The 26,188-nt window shown below is 33.2% G+C and overlaps 1 protein-coding gene across 10 annotated transcripts in view; it reads left to right on the forward strand.

Annotated features, from left to right (window-relative positions):
- Positions 1–26,188, forward strand: part of LOC132551260 (RNA binding protein fox-1 homolog 2-like) — a 90,816-nt gene that overhangs the window by 50,263 nt on the left and 14,365 nt on the right. For 7 of the 10 annotated variants that reach the window (XM_060215376.1, XM_060215375.1, XM_060215379.1 and 4 more), the window contains exons 2-4: positions 13,187–13,423; positions 19,344–19,493; positions 22,678–22,731. In XM_060215376.1, the coding sequence (XP_060071359.1) occupies positions 13,187–13,423; positions 19,344–19,493; positions 22,678–22,731 (441 nt within the window). Of the gene's footprint in view, positions 1–1,769; positions 1,789–12,818; positions 12,852–13,186; positions 13,424–19,343; positions 19,494–22,677; positions 22,732–26,188 lie in introns of those variants that run through there. The other 3 variants (XM_060215384.1, XM_060215382.1, XM_060215377.1) reach the window with 3 other exon arrangements.

Here is a 26,188-nt window from a genome sequence, read left to right on the forward strand (position 1 = left end):
GGAATACTTTTCATCATTAAACACATTCTGATTCATTGAAAAGTGTATAGTAGTATCCAGATAGTGTAGTTTTAAACATTGGCAACAATGTCAGTAGCCAAGGATGCAACAAATTATTGTAAATTGAGTAGTTGTACTTCTCATTTATAATTGAGCCAAAGAGAAATGATGCATGCCTTTGATTGTGTGGAGAACATTAATTCACTCTAGCTTGTTACCTGTTAACCCAAGATTATGTGGTGAAATACCATTTATCATTTGAATAGAATTCATTTTTTTTTTTTTTTTTATTATGTGATACATGCCGCTAAGAAACTTAAGTAGTTTGGTTTTGAAATAGAATAAATGTAGTGTTTCAATATTTTCAAATGATCAAACACCATTGGATGGAAGGAGCCAAGACAAAAACATTCAATACAAGAGTTTGCCCTAAAAACAGTCACATGCTTCAAATTTAGTCCTTAGTAACATTTTGGCAAGGAAAATATAGGTCCAGGAGGGTCCTTTATACTATAAGGATAGTTGTTTACATGTTTTGGGTTCAAGCGACCTCGTGTTTAGGGTTGAAGTGATCTGTCGTCAGGCGATGGGGTCTGATGAAGTTGTCATCTTTGCCGGACCACTATTTCAATTCTTTAAGTGAGGATTTTATGTCGCTCTGTATCAGTGGCAGATCCTGGATAAAATTAGATTTTTAGCAAGAAGAAATGCATGAGGAGCTATATAATGCATAATAATAATTCTTGTGAACTGAAAATCATGAGCTATACATTTTGTACCCCACAGTTGCGGTTTAAAAGGTTTCTGCATTATTTTGACCAGCCATTGTGATGCTTTGATACAAAGATAATTGAATCATTGGTGCCATGAAAGGAGTCTGGATTTTTTTTTTTTTTTTTTTTGTACAATCCTGTTGAAGGGGAAAAGATAGAAATGGCATAGACAGACATCGCAAAAGACTACTCTAATATGTGTAGAATTAGCCTTACTCAAACAGTAAAAAAACAGTCATACAGGAATCTATTCATTTATGGTTAGCTGTATGTATTGATTGGAATGTTCACTTCAGTAGCAGGGCTGGTAATAATGAAATTTGGAGAAAATTTATCTAATATAACCAAAGGCGATGTTCATAAAAATGTCTGAATTACTTTAGCTGTAAAAGGGATATATAAATCTAATATATATCCGTTCTTCTTCCAAGTAAATTCAATACATCTATCAACTATTTTTCATGAAGGAAGAAAATGATTGCAACCTACTATTTTTGAAATATTAATTAGACAATTTTGGCTACAGATGTTGCTTCCTGTTTACATATGAGCCTATTTGTTTGAATGTCAGCATCCATCAGCATGTATCATGTCAGACCGAGAAGTGGGTTTAAGCTATGACAGGCATATAAAGACAGTGACATGAACCAACAGGCACTTTCAGTTTATGGTTGTCTTGGTAACAGCATTTATCTTTCAGTAAAGCCACAGAAAAGGTTTGCCCTTGTGGATCAAGGTGAAAATATTGGTTTGAAAATCTGTTTTGTCTATAGATAAGTATATATATATATATATACATACATACCATAACAAGCACACTTCTACTCTGAGATAGCCTGCAAAGGCAGAAAATTGAGTCACCTACAGATTCTCACAGTGAGTGATGGTAACCATGGCAACTAACAAAAATCAGCCTCTGCTGTGATCAGTGTGTGTGGATAGTGTGGAGTACTGTACATCTGAGAGAGAAGTGGAAATATGTCTTTATTGTGATGGCAGCAGGCTTGATTAACATGTATGTAGCTCTACTATCATCACAATCCAAGAAACTGCATGTAAACTTGCCATCTCATCTGTCCAACCTCAATGGTTCTGTACAGCACCACCATCACCCACTACAGGTTAGTAGCTTCTGTAAATACCATAGATGGAGCTGCAGCATGGCCGCTAGTCTGCAGTCTGTCAGCCAGATTGTTAGTCTCTAACAAATATTGTTTATAATGCTTATAACAGTGCACATGGCTATATTGGCAGGTACTAAATATGTATATTATGTTTGGTTGTAGGCTTGAGAATATTATGGGTTTTCTGGTTTTCTGTCATGGTGTTGTGTTTACATCTTTGGGTAGTATTATCAAGCACATCACACAGCTTCCACTATCGGGTATAGGCCCTGGGGATCATATGTGCCAGACTGATTAGTAAATTGTGTAAAATATTACTGTGGCACCAGGTAATAACATACAAATGGAAATGTAAAATTTTGTTTTTGTATCAGACTTTGAATTATAGCTTGGATTCATTCAAAGGTTGTATTTAAAAAAAAAGATTGCTTGTTACAATAAAGATTTAAATATGCTTTTGATTTTGATGTTTGATTTGAGTGGATAAATAAGTATTGGTGTGAAACATTATTGTCCAGAGCAGGATGTCACATTGTTGTCATCATAACCTACTCGCATACTATACTGGTTTAAGTGTTCAATTTGTTATGGTTATTTTGGCTTATAACATTCTTATAAGATGCGATATTCTTTCAAATTTCTCAAGATTTGGAAGAAATATACCTCTTTGTGAAAATATTTGTCTCGGCTGATAGTTGTCAAACTGTTTAATGCCAAATTTCCTTTTTTTTAACCAGTTGTATTATTAGTTATTCCCCTTTGTGAATTTTGTTATGACCACTCATTTTAATACGTCTGTCTGTGACTTCTTATTTAGTAGTGACATTTTTCATGCAACGATGATCCATAGTATAAGTTGATTTGAATACTTGTCTGATTTTATTATTAGGTTCCAAAAAGAGTTACTTCCCTTGATGTTAAAAGGTGTAACATTAATAAAGAAACTACACTGTAGATTTATTAAAGATAAAATATGTATGTAAAAGAAATTATGAAAATGTACTCAATAAAAAGCATTTCTATTACAGAATGTACATGGAGAGTTTATTTCAAATTAATTTTGGGGAAAATCACAATACATTTGAAACTTTGAAGTCATAGACATTTATATAGCTTATATTAATTTCAAAACATTAAGCATTTCGAAATTTAATCCTATAATTTTAATCAAGATGCCATTTTCGTACTAACTTGTTATCAAGGTGTATAAGGCAGTTGCTTGTAATTTGAGTATTGGTTGACCTTGGTGAGATGGTGTGTCATGTATCAAAAATAGGTCACTTTGACCTTCATAATTTTCTTCTTTTTTTTTGTATATAATTTCAGTTATTGATTTACTCTTATATTCCCAATTGTCTTGTTAATTTAGAACTGTAATTAGGTGTGAAATTTAATGTTTTCAAGTAAAGTGTCGTGGGCATATATGATTTGAAATTATTTTAGGAAACCTTGGTAATTTTAAGGATGTAAAAATTAAAGGCTTAGTTTAGCAATTTTAAATTAAGTAAATAAATCAACTTACAGTAATGAAAATTATTGCAAGTCTCATGTACAGAAAATGAGAAAAAATGTCACCTTTGTTAGAATGTATGAGAAGTAATAAAGAAACGAAGGAATAAATATGAATTTGCATTAACTTAGATTTTTGTTACAATGTTTTATAAAAATTGCATAGCAATAAATGATCTTGAAATGGAAAATTCATTTTGTTATTTCATCTTGTATATGTTGATAGTGTCTCTTGTGTTATCTTGCTGTTGTGATAGATGAAAGATAAAAAAAACATTAGTTAATTGATAAAATATTTGTACATTCTGCATGTGTCGGCAGGGAAAAAAGTATATGATACGCCATCTGTCTATCATCGAAGGCCAACAAATTAGATAGCCAATAACAATTCCCAGACTGTCTGTAAAACAGTCTTTGTTTTATATTAGATTATGAATTCAATCAAGTTACTACAAAACCCTATGGGAGATTCAGACTGGATATACTGATAGGATATGCATCATCCCTGTAACTTAATGTTTGGTCAATCAAGAAATTCGGAATCTTTCTTTTGCTTTAGAAAGGTTGGTATGTATCCAGTTGTCCATAATAATTTCCAGTGCTTATTTTCTTTAACATGTAACATTGCATAGGATATTTCTGATAGTTTTATGGATACACCTGTGGATGATGTGTTGCATACCAGAAATAGGTCGTTGTGACCCATGTTTTGTTTTCTTCATACCTTATTCACTAGACTTGGAATACCCCTTATTCATCCAAGTGATGGCTTGTTCCTGACCATTTTTTTTTGTAATCTCTGTTAAATTTCACTTGTGATTTCTAGGAGCATTATTTATCTATAATCTGCAAACCTCAAACTCATTTTCATCCTGTCCATTGAGATATTCATGGTATTTTCCATATTATTGGTCAAAAAGGTGTCACTCTCTTTTAATTTTTTTTGTGTCACACATGACCATGTCCAACTTAAGTATGCTGTTTCCAATCACTCCCACCTGTTTATTGTCCAACAGGATGGCATATAATTATGAGATTAACAGTGGCAGGATTACATAAGTATTGGTGTCTGAAAATTATTATGATTATTTGATTGGAATATGTCATGTTAGTTTGTATTTTAGAACTGCTAACTGTTTAAATGAAAGTTTGATTTTTGTGCAAATTCAAATTAAATAATAGCACATAATGAGCGGAAATATGCTGATAAACTATCCAAGAACGAAAAGAACATGTTATCACTTGAAGTTGTTGAAATCAGACATGGCAAACATATTCATCATTCTAGTCATTCTCATTGACAACATGCTTTCTGCAAAGATGAAAAATGCCATCAGTGACCAATTTTACACATTATTCCTCAGTAGTATTTAAGACATTGAAATTGTAATTTTGAAGACTTCAGCACAAGTATAATAAACTGAAACGGTAAAAAAAAATATTGCATATATCAGTTACTGAAAAGATATTTCTAATTGCAAAAAGAAAAGTGGGTGATTACTTTCAAAAAGGGTAAGGTCATAGTTTGTCATTCTAGTGGCTTTATTATTTTGACCTCGTGTTGATTGGGATAAGCCATGGAGACTCATTGACAGGGGAGATAATTATAGCAAATAGAAAACAATTAGAATCTTATATTGCAATAACGGTGATGTTGATGATTCAAAAACATCAAGATCAAAATACTATATTTCATCAACAAGATGGTTTTGTATGCTCTCATCCTAATTGTGAAAATCGATTGTGTAATATACCTTGGTTCATATAATGTTAAGTACAATTTTCATTGCAGTGGAACGCCTATAAAAGCATCTACATCCCTCCCCTAGTATTGCATTACCAGTTTTATCATATGCTACTGAGGTTAATTAGATATTGCAGTTCTTACTATGCAGGCTAACATTACCTCAGGGAAATCTTGTGAAATCATAAAATGGAATTATTAGTTAAAGTTCATTACTCGTGAGGTCATTGACTACCAGTACTACCACCCAATTGTGTAAAAAACTATTACAAAAAATTCTTTTTCCTTCTAAAGTCTTTCAAATGAAGATTATTCTGTCATTTAGTTTTATACAGATGATTCTGTTTTACTACAAGATCAGATTACTGCCTTTATACTGTTTAATATTTTCCATTGAACTAACTTAACAGTTTAATAACAACCCCTCTCAAAAAAGATCTAAACAGAAAACATGACTGCATCAGTTCAAGAAATTTTCATGGAGACAATGCTTGAAATATATACAATTTGATGCAAATTTTGCATGTCATGAGCATATCTACGACATTAACAATCAGTTGTGTATTTTAACCAAAGCAATAACAAAAAAGAAAAGTACTCTTAGTTTCTATCATTCTATCATCATGGATTTATCTTAAAGACTTGTCGTCTTAGACAATCCCATTTAGGCAAAATAGCTTCTAATATTTTTAGATAGATATCCAACTTACCAGGTAATTATTTCATATATAGGAGGGAGGGAAAGAGAATTAATGAATGGATTGCAATGTGAATAGGTTTTGTTTTGAGGGGTGGGGGAACAATTAGTTTCTTCAGAAAATATATGAATAATCCTTAAGAATGATTTCTGTATAGTCTACGGATATATTATTTTGTGAGATGACTGTAGTAGAACATCTTCTTGAAAACCAATTTTTAAAAAAGAGGATTTGAAATTCCATCTTCATTTACCTCAAACAAAAATACTAGTGTCCTGTATCTGAATAGATTTATTGATAGTTAGTAGATCCTTTTGAAGGCTAGGCTGTGTTTTGTAATTTCCTTTTTAATAATTGAGTTTGGGCCATCTTGACAGTTATATCAGTTTATGACAGCAAGGAGGAGTGATTTGTGATGTTGGACAATTATTTGAATTGTTACTAAATCAATTAACTAATCATACATCAAGCAACTGATCATCACTGCCTTCAAGTTTCTTTTGTTTTACAGACACCCCTATTCTAACTCATTCACACATACACAGACAGATTAGGGTGGGTGGGTTAGAACCCCCGGAGGGTGTTAAATCAGCAGGGTATTGCAATCCAATTCCTCATTGGTGGAAGTGGGGAGAGTGTCAGAATCTCTGGAGGATGTAGGTGGGGGTCTCCTTATTTGGCACACCCTGTTAGGGATCAGCTGGTTTAAGTCAGTTGAAGATAAACTACTGGAGGGTACAGTTTACATCTCAGATTCCAGATACTTCATCTCGAGAGAGTTCTGCTATAAACATCATTTAGATAGTACATGTTTTACTGATACGTATTTAAAGGCTCTAAAATGCAAATGATGTTCCCATCTCAAGAGCAACAAGCTGCACTTGTAAGTATAATGTTGTTTATAGGGCACTTTTACTGATGCTCTTGTATGTAAAAATGTTACACTTTTTAAACTTCAGAGGTTAACAAATTTTTTATATCAACCATGAATTCAACACACTTGATACTGGTGTTATTTAAAAAAAAAAAAAAAAAGCACCATGAAGTGTTAATTTACTTGTTGTTTAATGGAGCTGTGTAGTAATTATTTTTGGAAAGAAGACTACAAGTATTTTTCAGCACCTAAATATAGCCTTGTTCTCACACTATCATGAAGTTACAATAGTTTGTGCTAGGATATATAAAGTGATAATTACATAACAAAGAGCAGAACAGCTGTGCTGGGAAGGCTTTTCATACCCTGATATGTAACATTGATTTTTGGTAGAAATTTGGAAATTTACCTCTGTTTCTGATTTACAGATATGTGTAATGTATCAACTGCTGTATGGTTAACTTCCATCATGATGACTATGTATTTTATGTTCTTGTTATGTAAGCATGAAAGTGTCAGCACCAGACCAGTGCAAACATCCTAATAACTGTTGATAGTTACTTCCTGTTAATCAGGGTTGTTGACACTGGGGAGTGACACTATTTGACCCCAACCAAGCTGGAGACCCCCTCTAGGGCCCCACAGTCTGGTCCCAACCTAACCCAGCAGGGTACTTCTTTGTGTAAAATCCTGTGGCTTAGTCAGCTCTAAACTCTCAAGCTCCCAGCAGCTAGATGCTGTAGTCCATCTTTATATGATTCTAACAAGGATGAAATGCTATACCAACTTTATACAATTTTTGTTCTGGAATATTTTATACACACACAGTAAAGGTTATTAAAAAATGTTGGAATAGATTCAACCACTTGAGGTCTAAGTTAATAACTTATGCATTTAAGCCAAGAAAGTGGAGTTGATTGACTGTTGTTGAATATGTATGCATATATTCAACACGAGTATACCACTCATATGCAAGATAATATTCTAAAACTTAGGATACTTTATTGAACATACTCAATGTATGACTGACTGAAAAAAAAAGAAAAGTAATGTAGATGGTAATATGATGTATCTATTTTTTTTTTTTTTTTTAGAAAAATGACACCTTTTTAGATTTTTTGATTTACAACTCCAAATGGTCATTTCAGGCCAAGTGTTAGGCTGTTGAGGTGTCATAGAAATCTGGCTAAAGGGGACAGAGTGACAAAGGAAATTTTACAGATATGGATCCCTCATAGAGCATTGTCCTGTCATTTTAGTAAATTATTATTGACATCATATAGATATGCATTACAGTCAATTAATTTTACTTTCTTTTATTAAACAATAATTGATGAATGGTGATTTTGGATGAAGTTGTTGGACAACAATATGTTTAAAGAAATTAGGTATTTATGATATAGTTTTCAGTATGTCCATAAATCTTCATATGCTCATCTTTATCCTTTCTTTTGATAATGGTAGGATAAGGAGAAAAAATAAGTAGAAGTTTTAGTTTTAACTAAAGAATACACATTGATGAAATTGACATCTCTAAATGAATGTAATATTTATGTACAATAATTAAAACAAAATTACTTTCTATGATGTTGGAATTTCTGTGGTGAGATTTTAAGTGATTGACAATCACAAAAAAATGAAAGGAGACAGCCAAAATAATGATATAAAAAAGACTTTAAAAAAATAACATTCTTAAAAATACCTACTACCTGTTGTACCATATAATCAGTATATCTCTTCAAGATATCTTCATATTTAATTGTGCCATTAGTTTCCATATGCCTAATTTTGATAAATAGATGCAACCTCATGTGTCAGGTCTTTTGTGGAAGTGCAGACAGTTTTTATAGGACAGAGAAATTCTTGGTCATATGGTAATGAATGGGGTAGCTGGCAGTCTTTGTTGGTCATCTGCTACTAATGGTATTACCGTAGCTATAGCCAGGAAACCAATTGGATACAAGCTCCATTGTTCCCAGCTGAGCGAGCTGTAATTTCCAAATATTGGAGTAGGAAAGAAGATTTGCCAGTGAGGTCATCCATGGTGTAGAGAATTGGAGTCTCCATCTATCTCCCATGTGTGTGTGTGTATTGGTTGTGGAATCAATTCCTGTATGTTTTGTGTAGCTAGAAATGTGTGTAAATTTGGTAGGAGGATATAGACCTGCCCAACCATTCACTGCTAAATGACTATTGTCATTGATCCATTGTTCTGTCTTAGGCCAGTGGTAGTGACAGGGCGTTAGAAGTGACCAGGGGCCGTTATAGAAATGACCACAGACCACCATATGTAATAGGTCCTTTTGTATCACTGGGATATTGTGTTTTTCAAGCAGAAGAAGAAACGCATTGTAGTACTTGTGATTGAAGTTGTAAGGAAAAAACACTCACTGAAAGGAATTTGAACAGGAATTTAACCTTCGAATGTTTAGGATTGTTTCTGTAATGGCGACCCATTTGTAACATCGGGAAATATTCATGTAACCATTGTTGATGAAGAACAGCTTCTCCTCTGAACAGTGAAACTATTCTGAAATGGTGCTTGGAACAGCTGTGTTGAGGAGTCCTTTAGCTTTGAAACAGGTTTGTAACTTGAAACAGGATAAAAACAATGTCTGTTTGATCAGTATTTGACTTCAGTGATGGAGATCTCCATTCCTATCTGTGTATTGATTTTGTGTGAATTTGAACAGCGCCTCATTGGATGTTTTTGTCTGCTGCCAAATACAAGGGCTTATGAGATACTGTCAAAATATGTTCTTTGAAATGTTTGAAATGCTGGTTACTGACTGTACTTTACCACACAACAGACAGATTCCATTAGTTTTATTGACTACATAAAATTGTAGATAATTTGATAATTAACTGCAGTCAGTGATTGCTAGGGTGTTCCTTCAGTCTGTCTGTTGTTTGAAGGGAGACATTATAACAAACAGAAAACCTGAAATTTATTGTAGATCATCACAGTTTGTAAAACTTTGTAACCCCTTTGTACTTGTGGATTCTGTCAGAGTTAAAGCAAGATTTGTGATAAAAGAAATAACCAAATGAATTCCCATATGATAAATAATGATCCAGTGTACTACAGAAAGAAATATATTACATCATTTTCAATTTTTTTCTTTTATTTTTTTGAAGGAAGGGTTAAATGATGTTTGAACATCCTGCTGATTCAAGGAATTTAAACTGTCACTTCTAAAGTCATTGAATTACAAAGCCTGGGATTCGAGATTTTTATTTGAGGAAGTTCTTGAATTTTGTTCATGAATAGAGTGTATTAATTCAGTTAAGGCTCGACAATGGTGGTAATCAATGTTTTGATTTTGGTGATATATTTTAATATATGTCTCATGCCTGCATATGAAATCAGATTGTATCCTATTTAATTGTGTTGGGTTTAGGAACATTCCTACCAGCATCAGCACATGCCTGCATCGTGTCATCTCAGATTTTGTGATTTATAGAAAGATAGTATTTCTGGATTGAATTCATCATATTTGTACATTTTGTGTGATATTGCCTACTAGTAATTGAAAAATGATCTAATTTGAAAGATGCATTTAAAATGATTTTGTACTTACTCATAGGTTTCATTGTGATGTCACATATGAGACAATATATATAGAGCCAAGATGACTTCAAGTTGGCATAGCAACACATTGTCTGTAGTTTTTGCCAAAATAGTTCATCACATGATTAGTTTTGTTTTCATTTCATTTGTGTTTTATGAAACTGAAAACAAATTTTTCATTTTGGTAAGCCTTACTCTTAGACATGTCTCATATGAGACAAAAATCCATGATACTAATCTATAAAAGTGGTTGTACACAATCTGATATTTATATATTATAAGGGGTTATTGAGGACATTAAAATAGCAGGATCATTCTATAGTACTATCAAATCCCAGACTACTCCAGAATTTTTTGTAGGATTTTTTCTGATGAGAACATAATTTACAAAATTTTGTTGAGTGCCATTACTTTGAGATATAGTGGGTCCTCACATTTTTGAGCTAGTACCACAGGAAAATCGGTAGTCAAGGATTCAGATATAGAAGTCCTGAAAATCACTGCTACTTCATGTAATTAATCATCAGGATAGTCATATACTTGAAATAAGTGCATTTTCTTTGTGGAATAACTTAACATGCTATATTTACACCCTTTCCCTAGACTTACAAATGGATATATATCTAAACCAAGAGAGGTTGTTTATAGGGCTATAGCCAGACCATGTTAGGATGATTGACTACTGCAGGTTTGATAATAAGAGATCAATAAGTTCCAAACTGGTAATGAATTATGCATACACAAACCCCTTGGAGATACATTTGTGAGGCAGATGGGTTCCTGCTGAAGACACTGGTGCTCAAAGAAATTCATCTATGCTTGCAGACTTTATTGACAAGTCTTGGAAGTCTCAGAATTTTCTTGGAAAAGGGCATACATATGTGATCTTAACAGTATTTTGTTGTTATGTTTGATTTTTGACAATGAAATTGCCTATGTAGTCTTGAGGTATCTAAGGGGTAGGTTAATGTTCAGGTGCCTCCTAGAATGTCAGGCTCATATGAGACTAGTACATAAAAGTGTCCAGGTTTCAAGAGCAGGGCCCATTGAACACCTGTAAAACTCTTACTAGATGTAATATTCACACTTCAGTCTCTAGTTTCACATTGTAAAATCAATTAATGGAAGCCCAAAGGTACACTTGGCATTCTGTAAGTTGATAGTACAGGGTTCAAGATAAACTGTGCTAGTATATTTTATTAAAAAAGTGAAGGATTAAAAGCAGCTTGACTAGACAGCGATGACTTGATAATATTAAAATGAACATTAGCCTAAATAGATTTCAACCTTTTAGACTTGACTTACAGTCCATTTTCCATCATTGGTGTATGAATTAGTCAAAACATCCTTCAAAATCTTATGGAATGTTAGTAATAGAATGATTTTTCATTGGACCATGTATAATATGGAGATTGTTGCCTATTTATCCTGTTATTGTTTCATTGACAGCTAAATTGTCAAACATAACTGAATGCATGAACCTTCTGCTTATAATTCTCTGCAATTATGCTATGTGGTAGCGAAAATTAGGACCATTTGACCTATAGTTTGTGGCATTATCATGTTGCCATGGAAACATTTAGTCTCGCATGTTGACATTTACAGTCAGGTTTCATTTCATGTCTCTGCAGTCTGTCTGTCTCCCATATGTGATGTTTGATAACTCTAGTTATCCCTGAATGAAGGGAAGTGGAGATATTCATACGATATTGGAGATATTCATATGATATTAGCAATTGTCTACGTGAAAGGGAGTATAAATTCCCTTTGTGACCTTAAATATATAGTCATTACCAAATCCAATTTTCTACTTACATCAAGCAATTACCACAAATTGTCCTCTCTCAGGAATGTGATTAAGCTTTCCTTCCACATGAGTTATCACATTACCTATATGGGAAAGTTTGCAGAAAATCTTGCACTGTTTTAGCATTAAAACTTTTTCTACCAGTCTTTTATGTAAAATTCTCATATGTAATGGAGAACATTTTGGGTTGGTGAGTAATCCTTTGGGAATGGGGAGAGATAATGATCAGGGGGTATGCTGCAATTATCTTTGATATTCAAATTGGTATTTTTGTTGCTGGCAATGATATGTCAGTGCTATCAAGTATGGGTCGCTGATGATGATGCAGCTAGCCAGGCAGTGAGGCCAGCCTCAGTACCATCTGTGTAATGATCCCACTTTGGGATGTGATGGGGACCAGATTAGCCTAGAAAGCTGGTTATAACATTCACCAGCACCTAACAAAGGCTTCTGTGTTCTATGTTGCCCAATAACTTTCATCAGTATATACCTCTGCCTGCCCACATCCTAATTGTGTTGACAGTTGTTTTGGGGCTGAAGAGTATTTGAAAACTTGGCATGATCTTCTCTTGTTTTACTTAATAATAACATTTTCTACGCCTCCTGATGTGGGTATGTACATGCACAGTCTGTTTTATACTGTCTGCTGTATGGTTGGAATTCACTCGAAGTTTCCTTATTTTCTGTTGTTGACAACTACAGATTGCCTATCATTGTAACAACAGTGGTCTGCATGTATAGTGCGTTTTGTGTAAATATTCATACTTTTTTCATGGATGTAATGCATGTATAATGCACAGGAGCAGTGTTGGGATATTTCCTCAAAAAGTTCTGCTGTATGAAACAATAATGGTTTCCTGATTGATGGACTACTGTTGTTCCGATTTCAAGACTGGAAATTATATTTGAGACTTTTGTACATATCTGTTTTTGATGGTTTCCATTTTCCACAACCACTTGTGTATCTGTGCTGTGTCTAAAAACAAACAAATATCAAAGAGTTTCAATTTTCCTGTTGAAGAGATACTGCAAATCAAATTTAGTAGATTGAAGACTCTATGTTTTTCATTGATTTATATTTTACAGCACATGGTGCAGAATCAGATGACGCCGACGTACCAGTATGCGGCGCCAACGCCTACAGCCCTGGAGGAATACACTGGTCATCCCCAGGTCGTAGTTAGTCAACCCACCACAGTAGTGTCCGCTGAAGCAGCCCCACCCCTACAGTTCAAACCCCAGGACACGCCCTACCCTGTCACCACGGTAACTCCCAACGGGGGCGTGGAGCAGCAGACGGTAAGGCCGCCAAGACAGATCAATGTACGTTAACTTCTCTCTCTAAGCATGGCACATTTGTCAGTGCCTGGTTTGGGTTTTATTTTAGCATTGTAGAAGCAGAGTTTTTAATCCCCGGTAATTCTACAATCTAGTGAAAATACACTCATGTCATTTCATATTAATTTGATAGTGAATTTATTTTTTGATCTCATTTGGTCATTTTGGGGAAAAAAAATCATTTTTTAGTCTTGCTGCTGTCATTTGTCTCTTAACCTTAAGCTGACGATACACAAAAATTTTTGTGGGAAAAAAATTGTTTTGGATCATTTCTGTAATCTGTAGTTTTCAAAAGAACATGACAAACAAACATGAAATATCACTTAGTGGTGATACAGATTCCAAGTAGAAGCGTTTCCAAAAGTTTTTTTTTTTTTATTTGTTTGGTGTATGAAAATACAAATGGCTCTGAATTGTTGAATTGCTGAAGTCCTGTGTATGCTTCTGTAACTCAGATAGATCTTAAGACTAAAGGATGAAACTTGGGGTGTTTTACTTAAATGTGATAGAAATGATCAATAAAAACTTGTCTCACATCCTCTACCCATTTTTGATATATGAAATGACAAAGTTTGTATTTTGATTGGACAACTCTGTGGTTCACATACTCACAACAGGATGGACTGGAGATTGGCGCATGACGTCCATGGTTTCATGGTGATGGAGCAATGTTGTGTGCTGAAGGACTTTCGGAAGTTGTCAATGAGTTTTTTGCAATATAGAAAATGCCATATTCAACCTATCTAACAGATTTGAAAGATAATTTTAGAAATTTCAAACATTTACATCATTGGTTTGTCGAGTTAATACATTTAAAAAAAAATTCTATTCTCTTTTTTTTTCCCCCGATTTAAATTTATCATAGCTAAATTTATAGTCAAATTTTGTAATTTTCTTAATATTTGGACCATGGTGTGAATATGGCAATCCCACATGTTAACATATAATTATATAATACTAATTTTCCCTTAGGAAAGCATGATGAAGTATGTTTAACATCAATAAGTACAATGATATATATTTGATCATGCTTTGTTTTGTGGATGATCTTATACAGAGTCAGTTAATTGCATGGTTGAAGGTGGATTGCTTGTTTATCTGGAAAATATACGTAACAAATGGCATGTTTTTTTAGATATAGTGAAGAGATAAATCATTACATCACTGTAAAGATTTTAGTATCTCATTGTAAAAAATTCTGAAGTTGTTGCCAATTTATTATATACCTTTATCTTGGATAAAAACACATACATGTTGAATAACAGTGATGTCTACAATACAGATGATGCATGTTGGCAGGTTGGCACTGTTTTATTGGAATGCAAACTGGATGAATATTTTCTTAAGTGACAAAGTTTCATGTGATGTAGCCCGTTGAGATGTTCTGCTGATTGTTGTAATCCACCTTTACAGTCTTGTAACAGTTATACAATCGATAGCTTTTCATTTTATCCTCGATCTTATATTACTCTGCAAAAAATCCAATGTCTGTCATGTTTAGAGTTTGCCTCTTAACTTGGATTTGATAATATGATAAAATTGTAAATTAGATAAAAATTGACATTGATAGGAATTCTCCTAGCACATTCTCGTGTACATTATCAGGAAATTGGTGCTGTTGTATGAGAGATTTTTCACACGTGATATGTCACATTGTTAAAAAATGGAGATGCATTCGTCATACTGTTCTTTGTTCAGTATAAACATTTTTGTAAGATTTTATTTTATGATCTAATTGTTCTGGATAAAAACAAGAAGTACCAAAGAGGGCATTTAATTGTACTTTTTCATCTCCTTTGATATGTATATATGTTCTATTGTTTTTGTAAATGTATTTGATTACAATATGAGTGATGTTTTTGTCTGACAGTGTCTTGAAGGGTCAATGCACTACTTATCAGTCAAGGTTTAACGTCTGAAACTGACTTGATTTTTCCTAACTGTCTGAAATATAGTATGACCAGAGATAATAAGGTATATCCTATATGATCATTTGCAATGAGTATTTCAATTCAAATTTATCTTTTTGGTAATGCCTCAACCAAGTTCTAAGAAAATGTTTTTTCCTTGTGTAAACTTATTTCGACCATATTAAAGCACTTTTTTATGCAAAACCTGTGTTATAATATGGTCTGTATTTTACAATGATAAATGCAATTTGGCAGCCTACTAAGATGTGCTTTTAATCACTATACCAAGCTGATTCAATCTTTTACAGTCAAAACATGTGCCCAATGGACTTACACTCCATTGTGGTCTGCAAACAGGCAGAGAAAGTCTGGAAAATGTGAATTAAATCAAACGCATGCTTGACTGTGCATCACGACTTCTAACAAAGGATCTGATCCTCTTTTATGTTGTAGGGACAAACATATCTCTCCAGGCCTATAGCTTATGAGCAAATGGTATTAAAGATCGATGAGGTTTCAAACACTATTTTGCATGCATTTTTTTTGCTAATTGACCATCCTACTTGCATAATTTTTTTCCTGGGCTATTGTCTGTTTCAGGTTTTAGTTCAACCAACAAATCAATCAAGTTTTATTTAATCAAATGTTTTTTTTATCATTATTTTTTCACAAAGAAAGAAGATTAAATATTTTGATAATACATTGTTTTGGTTGAAATGATCCTACCTGACATCAGACACTACTCAGCAAAAAGTGTAATATTCCAGTTGTTGTATTAATTTTTGTTGGAACATTTCTCAGTACTCTGGTAGATGCCTGAGTAATTACATTGTGATACCCACTCTGAATCAGAAATATACATAAAAAAGTCTCCACTCCTCAGGAGATATTCATCAGTCTGTCTGACTGTTCACTTCTCTTAACCTAATTTTGGGAGGACATCTTATGAAGTCATTCCTCAAAAGAAACAGAAGATTTTTTAGTTATTTGTGTTAATTCACGTCCATATGTTTATAAAAAATCATCTGATTTACTTTGAACCTGAAAAGGTGGTTAGATATGTCGATGAGTCTGGCCTACTGATCAGAGTACACCATTTGGGTGCTAGTCACAATGTAATTATGGAGAACTGTGAGGGTGTTGATCATACTCTAACCAGATCTGCTAATAAGGGTCTTTTGTGTTGGGATCTTTGTGGTGTTGGCACTGTTGCTATATTGTTCACATGTCATTTCTGTTAGGTAATTGCATATTTATAATAATTATATTTTCTGTATATAACCTGGTCTGGGTATCAATATAGCTCTATATACTAATCAGAACTTTGTTGTACAGACCTTTCACACCATTATTATACACCTATAGTAGTTGTGTCTGCCTTTCCCAAACAAATAAAATGTCTTCCTTTTAGTTACATAAAAGAGAGGATGTAAACATCTCAGAATTTCAAAGATACTCTGTTTATTTGCAATTCTTTTGCAATTATCTTTTTTTTTTGAAATTCTTTGATTGGGATAATGTAGAAGGAGTCAATCTGTATAAAAAGTTAAGACTCCTGTAATTTATTTATTTGAATATTCCAAACATAAGTTTAAATGAATTCAAATTTCTTTTATGATTGTTGGAAAAAAAAGAGGACTAATATTTGTTAAAAGCAACATATTGTTTTGTGCATTTTGTTAGCATTAAACATAACTTCACTGTATATAAATTATCATTTTATAAAATATTGAAGATATTGATGAACAGTTTTCCTTTTGGTATTTAAGTTGCCTTCTGGTGTATTATTAACTTGAAGGTAGACCAACTACTTTGAGATTTTACTGTTGACAAATTTAGATTACTACCTACGTAAATATATTCATTGATGTGCATTAAAAAGACAATTGGCTGTTTTCCGACAACAATACCAACTGATTATTTTGTGATTTCTATGCATGTAACGATTATATGTTTGTGATCCAATCATTAAAAAGCCATGTCTTATTTCCGCTTAGATTGGAATCAGAACAGATGTAATCATTTGTTTTACTGTGTTAAGAGGCCAGAGTTTGTTTTTAGTTGAGCAACTGAACAGCTATTTGTCTGAAAGAAAGTATTGATTTTTGAATAGCAGTGGCCTTCCTTAGACACATTTGCAATCTCATTTACCATTAAATCAAGTCCATAATGACAGTAGGCATTATTGATCTCCGTAATTGTGGCCCTCTTTGTCTCAGTGTGCAGCCCTATCTTCTGGATTTAGCCAACCGCTGGGGTAATCCAACAGCTCATGTTTTAGACAATGGTCCTTAGTCAGGGGATGAAGAGAAAGGGGAGGATGGATGTAACTAATGACCTGTAAATGACATGTCAGATGAGGGTGGATAAATGTAAACTAGGACAAATCAGTTCTTAGCAGAAGTAGATCAATTCATATTATCAGACATAAGACAGTTGATATTACCAGAAATACGACAATTTATAATATCAGAGATTAAAGAATTGATATTACCAGAAATACGATAATTTATAATATCAGAGTTTAGAGAATTGATATTACCAGAAATACGATAATTTATAATATCAGTTTAGAGAATTGATATTACCAGAAATACGATAATTTATAATATCAGAGATTAGAGAATTGATATTACCAGAAATACGATAATTTATAATATCAGAGATTAGAGAATTGATATTACCAGAAATACGATAATTTATAATATCAGAGTTTAGAGAATTGATATTACCAGAAATACGACGACTCTCTTATTTCTGATAATAAGTCAGTCCTCATCTGAAGTTAAACTTATCATAATCAAAAGAGGGACAGTTGATATTATCAGAATTGTATCATTATATTATTCCAAAAAGAATCAGATTGATTAAAATCATTTTATCTGAAAATAGATAATTTTATCAGAAACAAACCAGTTAATATTTCATATGGTCAGATAATCCTGAATTCATAGAAAAGCATTTCATATAATCAAAAGTTCTTCATACTAGAATTAAACTGGTTCATAAGTATAATGTATCTCAAGAAAAAAACATGGTAAAGTTTGTACATAGAGACCACATTTAATGGAGACCACATTTAAACAGGGATGTGCACAGAGACCACATTTAAACAGGCATGTGCACAGAGACCACATTTAAACAGGCATGTGCACAGAGACTGCAGTATTACATCTAGGGTTGTACACAGAGATCACACAGTATTACAAACAGGGTTGTGTACAGAAACCACAGTATTACAAACAGGGTTTTACACAGAGACCACACAGTATTACAAACAGTTGTACACAGAGATCATACAGCATTATAGACAGGGTTGTACACAGTGACCACACAGTATTACCAACAAGGTTTTCCACAGTGACTGAAATAGTGGGATGACATCTAGAATGTTGAAATATATCGAAAAGTAAATTCAGTGGAAGAGGGTGGCTAGTCTGTTAATGTACCAGTAAACAATATCACCTGTGAATGGACCTCTGTAAAGCAGTTTCTTGGCCAACTTCTTAATTGTACCCAAAAAATATAGAAAAAAAGGAGAAAAATACATTTGGGTAAACTCTTGAGATATCTAGCATGTTATAAAGATCTACAGACACCTGTTCTTCAGCTTGTTGTCTTATGGTACATAGATAAAAAGACTTCAAGTTAAATTAAACAAACTTGTTGTTAATTGGAGCAGATGCTTGATGGTATAGACATCTACAATAGCTTAACCTCAAATCAAACATTATAATCAAAATGGTGATGAATGCTGTTTTCTCAGTATTGCAGAGTTTTAACATGGTCCTTAAAAACTCCCAAAATATAAATATTACGAATGAATCAAAAATGGGTAAAAACGGAAACTGCCACTTGTATTCTTGAGTTGAAAGCACATCCAACCATCTCATATAGTTTTCAGATTGAAAAAAAAGCTATGTTTTGTTTTATTGAATTACAGTAATAACATGCACCTAGAATACCGTATTGCAGGTTTCTCTTTGATTTTACAGCAAACAGACCTAGAGGAGGGATCACAAGTACAGGTGTCGCCATCTGTGGCAGCAGCTGCAGCACAGAACCTTGCAATTGGGCCAAAACGTCTTCATGTGTCAAATATTCCATTTAGATTCAGAGAAGCAGACTTAAAAAACTTACTAGGGGTAAGTGTCTTTACCACGAAACACTTTCAGGGGAAAGTGTTGTTATTGCCAGAACAAATTGTTGAAAAGTAAATATTTCAAAAACACTTTAAAAATTTCAGTCAAGTTTTATTTTCCTACCTTAAGAAGGCAGAGGTAATCTTGATCATGCACTTGCAACTAAAATTCAAAAGTCGGCCAAGTCAGACATGGTGTTTGTGGCAAAAGAACATACCAAGAGAAGAGCAGCAGGTCATTCATTATGTAGTTACTTGTAGGTGAAAAGGTAGAACAATGTGGTAATTTGTTGTCTTAGGGGATAGTGTGACTCTGGAAAGGATCAATTATGTATGATGAAGTAAGCAGGATGTGTGTGCAAGTGAATTTCAACTGAGTGAATAGAAGGTACATGTTAGTAACAAGAGTAGGATACCTTGTTGTGTAATGTGATGTTTGATTGAGCGTTGATGACAGTGTTTAAAAATAAAGAAGACAATTGATTGAAGCTCACTATGACCTGATTGGTGGCTTTCTCTTCACTGCGAACAAAAGATTATTTGCAGTATCATTAAGTGATGTCAGCTCTTGTTGCATTCCTTGCAAACAAATTACTTTCTAATTTAGGACAAGGAATTGATTAAAAGTTTCAGTTGTCAGAAGAAAAAAGTGTTTCAATTGTTTTCTGATTTGTGAAACTTTGATTAGGATGGCATTGTGAAAAAAAGATTGTTTAGTACTGGTTGGAATCAGAATACTCCCTCTGTAGCCAAAAACACAATATTGTCATTTATTGGTTCAGTTTACACTTTTAACTTATTAGGAAAGAATAAAGAAGTACTGTATTCAAAATAACAAATCAACAGTTATTTTATCACTGAGAAATTGTTGCATGAAATAGGTGTAAGGTGACAGAATTTTCAATAATCTATTTTAGATGAAAACCATTGGGTGAAATTAACTTGATGCTATTATATGGCACTCCAGTGAATAGATTCTCATCTCAAAACTGGAATTCCAGCAAGAATGTTCCTTCTGAGATCTGCTTCAAACATGCCCAATATTTGACAAGAGGATGAGGAAGGAAACAACACTAATGTTTTTATTGTGTTGGAGGCTGCTTTGTTATTGGTTTCGGGATGTGACTCTGGGGGAAACTCGGCTGCCTATTCTAGTCAGTGCTTTGGTGATGATACAAAACAGCTACAAATTGTGACGCAGTCTTGGCTGGAGGTTCTTTATGACCATCATGGTGTCTCCCGGTCCTGAATTTTGTCAGATAATTTGGCAAGCATGTTTGCCAAAGCCTTTCATGTTTTCAAAATTAAGTTGATAGCCATGTATTCTATGAAGGCATTTTGCAGATATGTTATCATGCTGGGTATTTCGGTAATATTTCTGGTTACATAATTCCATTCTCTTTTTGCAATTTTATTTTTGGTTTTACCAACCGTTAAAAATTCAACATTTTTTTTATGGCTACGATGAAATTGTTGTCTTGATGGGGAGTTTTGAAGCTATCATATGTAATCTATGATGGATAAGTTTCAATATTGAAAATAATCCTTATGTTGTTTTTTTGTGATGGAATAGACCCAAGTTAACACTAGGGGATCTAACTGAGAAATGATCTGAGAGCTGTTAACAGATGTTTTATTAAGGAGCACAATATTGGAGATGTGTGAAGAAGCAGTGTGTGGATAAATTCAATTTTTTAGTTAGATGTAATGTATTTGTACCGAGATAGACACATGTACTGCTAGTCTGAGCCTGTTTATTACCTCCTGAAGTTCTTCTTCTTGATCATTGCTATTGGCTAAAAAAAAGTGGATGATTATGGGAGTTCAGTGGGCTTTTTGGGCACGAATATTTGATTTGCTGAGAAACACCTACACAGATCAATGTTGCTATTGAGCCATACCCAAATGAAGATGTTAGTTTACTTTTCTATTCTTTATCAACCCAAGATACCAGTGCATTAAGGCTAATTTCATGGTCGTGGTTTTCCAGTCCATGTATAAGCAGTGCCCTGTTCAGTGTAAAACTTAATTCCTGGCCACAGCAGATACAAATTTGGACTGCAAATGTATTGTGCCTGGAAATAAAATTTTTTCACAGTGCTAATGTCTTCTGCGTATAGAATGTTAAAGCATGTGGGTAAATTCTGATTTTCACAAGATAAATACCTTAAGTCTTACTTAGTACCATGAAAATGTATTGAACAAAACAGATACTAATTTAAAACTGTCATAATGTATCTACATATCAGTAAAGATATTGCAACCTGTGAAGTCTTGGTCAAATAAGGGTTAGTTGCTGAGAGTAAACCACCAACATAGCTCTGTCTCTTTTCTGATGAAAACAAATTTTTCTTGAGATAAACTCAACCTGACCTTTCTCATTTAGGATTCAAGCTTCAGTGACAATGAGATAAAATGCTACCAACAAAACTGACTTATCTATCCCAAGCCGGTCAGGGTGCAAAACATATCAATTTCATTCAGTGGTAATACCATGCTTAGATTTGAGATTATGATGAATATTAATGAAACGTACATGTGTGTATATGTTTATAAGTGAGTGTGTGATCTTTTGTTTCTTGTTTGAAGAACTTCTTCAGATCATATGGTATGGAAGCTTTGAAAGGATTAAGAATGCTGTGTATTTGAAAGTGTGATCTTGTTTCTTGGTTTTAAGCTGTTACAACCATGAATGCACTTTCCAAAGAGAATGGGCTTTTTGGCTTGATTTTGCATTACAACTCCACATTTTAAACCTACAATGTGAAAGCACTGTCTTTATTCACATTACAGTGATATCAGTAAATTAACACATCTTTACAGCTAACATTTAAATACAATTGTGCATTAGTTTGCTAATGCAGAATTGCCAATCTCTGAAACTTGAAGGGAAAAAAACTTAATAGAACATAGGGGGATATCTGGTGTTGAGAATTGTAAAGAGTGCTAAGTGATTGATGAGAATGACTAGTGATAGTGTGAGAAATAACACTGTATCTCAATTTTGTTCTGTAACATTTTAAATTAGAAGAAATTTTGACAAATCAGGTGTCTAAGAGTTTAAATTTTTTAAAATCTTTTTGCAATTGAATGTATCTTGCATTCTATTCAGGATAATGAAAAGAGAAATGTTGTGAAAATTTCAAATTAAAATGAACAGAAATCTAATTTTGATTGTTCTTTTTCAGCAATTTGGTAAAATCATAGATGTTGAAATTATCTTCAACGAAAGGGGATCAAAGGTAAGTAAAATTTTATATACAATATCTGAATCATCATATTATTGACAAAGATCGATATCATTATTTTCTATATATTATTTCATTAATTATAATTAAAGATAAAAGAATAATGTTTGTGATTGATAATTGTTTTTCATTTTATTTAAAAAAAAATAAATATAAATCTTTCAAGATCATACTGTTTTCCTTTAATTGATATAATGAGGCTTCATATGATGATTCACATGATGTATTTTTATTATTGATTAATTGAAATGCATCCTTCATAGGCAAAATGTTGTTGTGGAAAAGTATTACTTCATGGTAATAAACACTTCTGACTGTAGAGTTTAATCTTTCTCAGAAAAGAATGAATACATTTCTGTTATTATTTCCAATCATTAGTAATCATACTGAAAATTACTAAAATTAGATTAGTTTGTTTTACAAATTTGTTTCCAAGGATGCATTTCATTAACTCTTAAATTTTGAAATGTTTTTGCTATCAATTTCCATTTCTTATATGTATTATATGAATAACAATTAAGCTAGGGAAAGATGAGTATTTTGATAATGTAATGAAAAATTTTTTTAATTAAAGTTAAAAGAAAATGTCTTTTCAATTACAGTTTCAGTTCTCATTGATTAGAAACTAAATTTGATCTAGGTTTAAAAGAAATGGAAATTGTTTGCATTATATTGTCATATTGAGCTGTTGAGCTAATTTGGACTTCAAGGAATGTGTCAAATAAATTGAAAAGTGAAAATCATTTAAGAACAAATTTTAAGCATTAAATCGATTACATATTATGTTAAAAAATTATTTATTGTCCAGGATTTAATTTTTTTTCCAATTTGAAATCAACACCTTTTCTGTTTTCCTTGAAGTCAAGAATTAAAAATTGGTTAAGATTTATACTCAAGATTTGAAAGTTTTTCCATTTTCATGCCAAGTTTATATGAAAGATGAAACACACATGAAACTTCAGTTGGTAGATATAAGATGGACTGATATGAGCAGTTGCTCATATCTTAATGGGAAAATTCTAAAAAGGGCAGCTGTGCAGATTTATAAACCCATATTCACCATAGCTTTGGAATTTCATATTTCCCAGCCAGCCATCTAGACTAGAAAAAAAACTTATTCCCATTAAATTGGCATATGTTCAAGACATTTCAGAGTTGAGATAAGAGCATGTGAGCTATCTCTGCGAGCTATCCCATAAGCAAACAGGGTAATTTCAAAATATTATCAACAGAAATCAGTTATTGATGCAGAAACTGTTTTTGTGAAATATTAACGGTAAAACTGTTTAAAAATTGAAGAATTATCTATAGATGATCTTCACTAGGAGTGCTTTCCAAAATTGTTGAAAAAAAGGTGGAATTTAGTCAGATGCTGGAGATATCTTCCTGTAGTTTGGAACATATCAGCAGTTTGAAAGGCTCTCTGTGACACCAGCCATCTCCAAGGTTTCCTGTGTGTTTCCTCTTCACATGTCATTATTATTACAAATGAGTTCTATCCCAAGATGTTAAGTTGTGAGGCTGGCAGGGAGTCAAATCTTGTAGCTTCCTTATCTTGTACTCCACTAATACAAGTCTGAGGGGGAAAGGAAATAGGGGCAACATAGGGAGGTGGAAAGATAAAGATATATACACAGGGATGACAGGGGGAGAGATAAACAGCAACACTTGGTAGGAAGGCATGTGTACAACGTACGTGTAAATTTCATGGTAGGATGAGCAGAACACTAGAGGGAGGTTAGGTTTATTTGTACAGGAAACCTTATAAACAGTAGGGGGTTTGTCGGAAGGAAAGTTGGATGCATTTATTAATTTTGGAATGAAGGATGGTATGCATATATCTTCAGATGTTTTCTTGGGTGAATACGTAAGACAGGTGGAAGAGCTTGCAATATTTTATTTCTTGTTAGATAAAGAAACACATCAAAATGGAAAAAAAAAATGCTGAACTTACCACAGCAAGAAATGTGTTTCAATGAATGAGGGCAGATTCCCGAGGGACAGGAACTGAATGACATAATAAAGGCTTAGTGGAGGCTCAAGGACATGAATCAATTTGTCATTTCTTCCCCAGACACTTCCTACAAAAATATACCATTCTTTCTTAAAATAAGACTCTTGTGGGGAATACATTTTTCGCAATGATAAATTTTTTAAAATTCACTGAAGGTATATCGAAAGAAGAGAAAGTTGTATAAGTTCAGATGAAATAATTGAGAACTATTTCTCATTGAAACCTACCTAAAAATATATTTTATCAAGTATTATAGGGTTTGAGATTAGAAGGTAATACAGCCAATAGATCATTTGGAGAAGGTAGCAGCTGTCTGTTTTTACATGAATATTACACGTAGCTGGCTCTTTCTTGTAGCCTGAATAGATAGAGATTAGGTGAAAGATTGATTTGGTTATAACTTGGAGAGGCATTTCAATCAATATGCCATAGAAATATTTCAGAATTTATGTGAAATGCAAGCCCTGATGTAATTCTATGACACTTCTTTGAGGATGATAGATATAGTTTACAGTGCTAAGTCATAAACCAAAATCTGATGGTAAAAGATGTTTTCCCTGCCATCGATTATTTATGCTGGAGATTGGATTATGTCTTTATTGAGAACTATCTCTAGTTAGATGTCAGAGAGAATTACTGCAAATACTAAACAGACTAGAGTTACCATTGTAATTTGAAATGGGCATATAGTGATAGTATGAAAAACCTATTAGGATTTTCTGAGTTGTTTATAGCCAAGAGACACGGTATTGAATGGGCATGAAAAATGTATGAATAAGAGACCCCTAAATGGTATAGTACTACTTAGAACAGACAGGATACTGTTAGGTGGGAAGGGGAAGGTTGATAGTATATGATTATTTGGGATAGAATATGTTAGTGGGTAAAGGCTTGTACATAAATATGTTCTGTTATTTTCAGTGTACCCCTGCCAGCCTCATCTATTTAAATCCATGTTTATCTACAAAGTCCTGTTACTCACATTTCAAATTGACTGTCATCGTCTTACTGTGCACTTAGAACTAATTAGCTGTTGCTCTTGCCCATACTCTTGTAGTATGTACTTCATAGTGTCTTTACTACTATGGGAAGACTACTCTGTATGTAATTATGCCCCCTTTGTTTTGTGGTGTCCGATGTGTCAGATCACATGTCCGTTATATGTCGGTACCATTTGTCCGCTTAGCGGCATGAAAGCATGCTGCTTCCTAGAAATAAGCATGTCCTCCCTGATCTCGTAGCCAGGAAAATGTAAAGGAATATCTTAGACATTTTAGAATCATGGTCATTATATTCAGCTCATATTAGGTGTAACACAATGTAGGGGAAGTGCAAATGATTTAGATCAAATTCATAGAGAAAAAAAGACAATTACAGGAAAAGTGCATGAAATGTATAAATATCCTGATTGTTATTATAAATGATGATATTATTATT

This window comes from Ylistrum balloti, unplaced genomic scaffold (assembly GCF_031769215.1).
Source record: "Ylistrum balloti isolate Yb309-2 unplaced genomic scaffold, AGI_CSIRO_Ybal_v1 Utg370190, whole genome shotgun sequence".
Classification (NCBI taxonomy): Eukaryota; Metazoa; Mollusca; class Bivalvia; order Pectinida; family Pectinidae; genus Ylistrum; species Ylistrum balloti.